Source organism: Dama dama, chromosome 13, assembly GCF_033118175.1.
Source record: "Dama dama isolate Ldn47 chromosome 13, ASM3311817v1, whole genome shotgun sequence".
Taxonomy (NCBI): Eukaryota; Metazoa; Chordata; class Mammalia; order Artiodactyla; family Cervidae; genus Dama; species Dama dama.
Window position 1 is genome coordinate 38583063 of NC_083693.1, and position 6000 is coordinate 38589062.

Consider the following 6000-nt stretch of genomic DNA (forward strand, 5'->3'; position numbering starts at 1 on the left):
AGGGTCTTTTCCAATGAATTGGCTCTTTGCATCAGGTGGCCAAAGTATTGAAGCTTCAGCTTCAGCATCAGTTTTTCCAATGAATATTCGGGGTTGATTTTCTTTAGGATTGACTGGTTTGATTTCCTTGCTGTCCAAGAGACTCTCAAGAGTCTTCTCCAGCACCACAGTTCAAAAGCATCAATTCTTCAGCGTTCAGCCTTCCTTATGGCCCAACTCTCAGATCCGTACATCTACTGGAAAAACCATAGCTTTGACGATACAGACCTTTGTCAGTAAAGTGATGTATCTGCATTTTAATACTCTCTCTAGGTTTGTCATAGCTTTCCTTCCAATGAGCAAGGGTCTTTTAATTTCATGGCTGCAGTCACCATCTTCAGTGAAGATTTTTGGAGCCCAAGAAAATAAAGTCTGTCACTGTTTCCATATCACTGCCTTGTCCACCTACACATTCCCTCCTCAGAAGGCTCGGTGGTGTGGTCTGCTCCGGAACAGCTTGCCAAAGCTCCCTCAGGCTGCTGTTCACCCTCAGGGAGCTCTTACCACCTGACAACAGAAGCTGTGTGTCACCTGTTCATCCAGCCCTGTGAGCTTCCTGTGGCCAAGGCCACTGTTTCTGTGGGTCCCACACAGATAGACCTGCTCAACGAACTCATGAATGAGCAGATGGCAGGCAGCCCTCACTCCCCTTCTCGGGGAGGAGCTGGGTGGGCCTGGACTCAAGCCCTCTCCTAACTGACCTTGCTCAGTGCACTGTCTGGCCTGGGTCCGGTCCTTAGAAAGGGCAAAAGCAGTAATAGCTTCGTTTTGTCTGCTGCCCCAGGAGGGCCCCTCCCTTTTGATCCGTGCTGAAGCCAAATCATGTCTCCAAACTGCTCTTTGGCATCCACAATAAAGAAATTTTTTAAACTGTTAGTGGTGGTTTTGAAACCTCCGGCCTTAAGGTTCCTGCCGGCGTAGAGGTCCTGTGTATACCTCCATTTGGTTTCCTTAATCGCAGAAACACCTGGACTCAGTGGACTTCTCCTGTCCTCCCTAGGGGTCACAGGGGCTTCGGGCCTCCCCTCCCACCCTGGGCCACCTGGCACAGGTCTCTCTCTTTTGTGTTCCAGCCGTGATCCCCCTGACGGATTCGGAGCACAAGTTGCTGCCTCTGCACTTTGCGGTGGACCCAGGGAAGGACTGGGAGTGGGGGAAAGACGACAATGATAATGCCCGGCTGGCCCAGTAAGACCTTACTCTGTGCCCCTCCCTCCCCACCACTGCCATTGGAGGCGGGATGTTGCTGGGTTTCCGGGGAGGGGCTGGGCAGGTGCCCCTGCTCCTAGTGGTTGGCTGGGCGGCTGGCCTGCCGGCAGGAGGGGGTGCATGCAGGTGGACTGGGGCGCATCTCACTTGGTGTTCCTCTCTCACTAGCCTGATCCTGTCGCTAGAAGCCAAGTTAAACCTTCTCCACAGCTACATGAATGTGACGTGGATCCGGATCCCCTCGGAGACCAGGGTGAGCTTGGCGCGCGCCAGGACAGACCAGCAGGCACCCTCGGCTCGGGGCAGGCAGGCAGAGTGCATCCTCCCCCACGCGGGGCCCCCTAACGCTGGGTTCCATCCAGCCTATGGTGCGCGCAGCTCCAGCTCCAGCTGAAACACGTCTCTGCGCACCCGTGTGATCGCGGGTCTGGGCATAGATGCACGCACCGGCTAGGGGAGTTTTTGTTCCCTTATTTTCTTCAGAAGCAGAGGCAAAAACACACCCTCAAAATAAACCATAGGCAAGTCACAACACAAAACTCTGCCGAGATAGGACCATGATGTGCTGCCATGGAGCAGGATTAATTCTAAACCTGTGTGTGGGTCCTTGAAAAGGCAGGGAACCAGGGCGCGATTCCTCGACACTTCCTCTTGTTCTTCTCTCCCCTCCGAGAGGGGGAGCTGTGAAAAAGGGGGCTGCCCCTCCTCCCTCGGGTAGGTCCATGCTGGCCCTGCCTCCAGATGTTAAGAAGGATTCGCTTTAAGTATCTGGCTGATGTTTCTGTGCCCTCACTTTCCTGTAGTGAAATCTCAGGAAAGGGGATTTTTTTTTAAAAAAAAGCTTACAAATAATTGGTCCTCCCCAGACATCAGTTTAATTAGCCATAAAGTGGGGCCCATAACTAATAGTTTTTAAGTTTCATAAAGAAGGCAAGGAGGGCAGTGCCCAGCACACAGCCAGTAAGCACCCAGGACAAGTGGGCACCGCTCAGAGTGCTTTTGTACTTCAGCCTTTACTGGTATCTAATCTTCACAGGGCTCCTTGATGCAGGCCCTGATTCCCTGTACGGCACAAGTGACAGTCAGCGGCAGTCTGGTTCCAGAGTCCAGCTGCCTGGACTACATCATGACGTGGCTGTGGGTGTTCTTTTCTAGCGCACACGAGGGCTGTGAAGGCAGCAGCTCCAGATCGAGGATCAACAGACTCGGGCTGGGACCCAGCTCGGGCTTAGGACAGTCAGGCTGGAGGCAACACCAAGGGGGCGGGGCCTGCCTCCTGCAGCAGCAAGAGGAAGGCTGATCTCTAACCTCCTCCCTTTCCTGCCCTCCCTCTCCCCTGCAGGCCCCTCTGGCGCAGCCGGAGTCCCCGACGGCCTCCGCGGGGGAAGACGTGCAGTCCCTGGCCGACTCGCTGGACTCGGACCGAGACTCCGTGTGCAGCAATTCCAACAGCAATAACGGCAAGAACGGCAAGGAGAAGGAGAAGGAGAAGCAGCGCAAAGACAAGGACAAGACCCGCGCGGACTCTGTGGCCAACAAGCTGGGCAGCTTCAGCAAGACACTGGGCATCAAGCTGAAGAAGAACATGGGCGGCCTGGGCGGCCTGGTGCACGGCAAGATGAGCCGCGCCAACTCCGCCAACGGCAAGCACGGCGACGCGCCCGAGCGCGGCAAGGAGAAGAAGGCCAAAGCGCGCAAGGGCAGCAAGGAGGAGTCGGGCCCCTCGGCCAGTACGTCGCCCTCGGAGAAGACCACGCCGTCGCCCACGGACAAGGCGGCGGGCGCGTCGCCGGCCGACAAGGGCGGCGGGCCCCGCGGCGACGCCTGGAAGTACAGCACAGACGTGAAGCTGAGCCTCAACATCCTGCGCGCCGCCATGCAGGGCGAGCGCAAGTTCATCTTCGCCGGCCTGCTGCTCACCAGCCACCGGCACCAGTTCCACGAGGAGATGATCGGTTACTACCTGACCAGCGCGCAGGAGCGCTTCAGCGCAGAGCAGGAGCAGCGGCGCCGCGACGCCGCCGCCGCGGCTGCTGCCGCCGCCGCCGCCGCCTCCACAGCCAAGCGGCCGCAGCGCAGGCCGGAGGCCGAGGGCGCGCCCGGCCCCGAACGCGCCTCGCCAGGCCCGCCGGCCGGGCAGCCCACGCAGCTGGTGCTCAAGCTCAAGGAGCGCCCAAGCCCCGGGCCCGGAACCGGCTCCCGGGCGGCACGGGCGGCGGCAGGCGGTTCGGCGTCCCCAGTCCCCGGCGGCAGCGCGCGGCGCTCGGGCGCCAGCGGACCGGTCCCCGGCCGCAGCCCCCCGGCGCCGGGGCGCCAGAGCGTCATTCACGTGCAGGCGGCGGGCGCGCGGGACGAGCCGTGTGTCCCAGCTGTGGGCGCACTGCGGCCGTGCGCCACGTACCCGCAGCAGAACCGCTCGCTGTCATCACAGAGCTACAGTCCGGCGCGCGCCGCCGCCTTGCGCACAGTCAACACGGTAGAGTCGCTGGCGCGCGCCGTCCCAGGAGCCCTGCCCGGGGCGGCGGGCGCGGCCGAGCCCAAGTCGCAGACCTACACCAACGGCTTCGGCGCGGCGCGCGACGGCCTGGAGTTCGCCGACGCCGACGCGCCGGCCGCGCGCTCGAACGGTGAGGGCGGCCGGGGCGGCCCGGGGGCGGGCCCCGCGCAGAGGCGCTGCCAGCGCGAGAACTGCGCGTTCTACGGGCGCGCCGAGACCGAGCACTACTGCTCCTACTGCTACCGCGAGGAGCTGCGGCGGCGGCGCGAGGCGCGCGCGGTCCGGCCCTGAGCGCACGGCCCGGCCCTGCCGCCGGGCTGTCCTCTCCAAGTTGTCGGTGTCTCCTCTGCGCCCTGGTCCACCGGGAGGCCGGCGATCCTCTGTCCGTGCTGTGTACGTGTTTGGTCAAACGTTCCTAATGGTGCCTGAACCTACACTGACGCCACTCAGGTAGTAGACGGATAGGAAACAAGTCATACTGTTGGAAGTGGGTGTGCTAGCTAGCATCTGCCTCGTACCTGTGGAAACTCAATAGCCATTGCAAGGGTATTTTTGTTCCTCGATAAGAGAAATAAAGAAATTTGCAGCCCTTTGTTTTTAGAAGGGAGTGTTTTACATGCCTTTTTTTATTTATTATTATTTTTTTTTTTTTTTTTTTTTGCTTCTTTTTTTTTTCCTAACCCGGCGACTGACCTCTTCCATGTAGCGGTCACCTGCGTGCAATCATTGCCACCCAGGGTTTCGAGGCGAACGCGCGGCCCTGGGACCGCGGTGGCGGCTCTGCCTCGGGCTTCCACCTGTACCCTTCCGGGGCCCCTGGAGGACAGGGCGCTCGGCCGCCCGCTGGCGCCCTGGTGGTCTCTCTGGCCCCTTAGGAATACGCGGCTCCATCTCATAAGCAAAACCTCCTCCCACAGCCCCCGGCTCGAGCGACACTCACACTGCCATCAAAGCCACGGGCGTCTGTAGGCTGGGCACGGGACAAGCTACCTCGCAGGGCGCGGTGATGTGTAGCGGTCGCTCCCGGTGCGGGGCAGCTCAGGTGACAGGAGCTTTCCAAAGACACCGTGGGGCCCGAGGGCAAGGTTCCGAACTCAAGATTTGGAGTTGCCCATATATGAGCAAAGATGACAGCCTGATCACATTTCTCCTTCGAAGACCCTTCCCCAGTGAACTGTCGCCGGAGGGGCCCCTCGGAAGCGGCCATCGGTGCCCCAGGAGAGAGGCGAGGACTTGGCCTTGCGGTCACTGTGTAACCCCCAACTAGGCCGCCCTGAAACGCGGCCCGCCCCTCTTTCCAGAGGGGAGGGACTGAGGGCCGCCGGGGAGGAAGCCCACCCCCACCTCCACCTCCACCCGCATCTGTCTGGGGTCAGCCAGGTGGAGGCGCGCCGCTCCCGTCCGGGTCCCCTCCGCACGGTGGCTCCAGAACACGTTAGGGGCAGCCCCATCCCTGAGCGATCCCTATATTGGTGCCTCCTTACATTTCTTGAGGAAAAAAAAAAAAAAAAAAATGTGTCCTTAGCTACCCTGTTCTGAGCAGCAATATGCAGCGTCTTCCTTCCAAGATTACCTCTGGAGAATACCGTTCTTGGCCAAGGACACCGAGGCGTTAAACCTGCCTCTCTAAGGAAATACCTTGTTTCCAAGAAATAGAGAAATGATGGGTAAAATCCTCACTAGCAAAAGAATCCTTTAAAACCTGTGAGAGCCTTAGAATAGCCTCTAATAATCCCAAGAAAGAGAGAAAGCGCCTAGCTTCGCTGGGGGTGTATCTAAAGAAAACACGGGAGGCAGATCATCTCTTCATTGAGGCCAGCTTCTCCTTCTCCAGAAAGGATGCTTTTCCCCGACATAAAGAGCAGCAAAAAAAAAAAAAAGAGGAGATTTTTTTTTTACTTGTTTGAATTATTATAATAAACTAATTTGAATATCTCCTGTGAGTAATTCATTTTTGTTTTTAATTATCCACAGCAGGTGGAGTTTTCAGTCATTTATTCAAGTTTTACATAAGTGGTTCCTTAAAATTATTTATTAAATAGGACCTTAAATTTTTTGGAAGTTTTACTGTTCATGCTAAACAATACTTTCAATGTGTGGTAATCACTAACATTCATGTCCCTCATATTACTGGGGTTTCTTTTGTTGAAAGAAAAAAAGCAGATATTTTTTAAAAATCTCTCATCAAGAGGGTTTGTGGCAGCTTTTTGAACTGATTCTTCACATCACGCTGACCAAGTGCTTTGCCATCCAAA

The 6000-nt window shown here is 57.5% G+C and overlaps 1 protein-coding gene across 1 annotated transcript in view; it reads left to right on the top strand.

The window, feature by feature from the left end:
* The window catches only part of OTUD7A (OTU deubiquitinase 7A), a 376613-nt gene extending 372577 nt beyond the window's left edge, over positions 1–4036 (top strand). The window contains exons 12-14 of the mRNA XM_061159630.1: positions 1113–1227; positions 1417–1501; positions 2591–4036. Coding sequence (XP_061015613.1) covers positions 1113–1227; positions 1417–1501; positions 2591–4036 — 1646 coding nt within the window. The remainder of the gene's footprint in view (positions 1–1112; positions 1228–1416; positions 1502–2590) is intronic.
* Positions 4037–6000: the final 1964 nt, after the last annotated feature.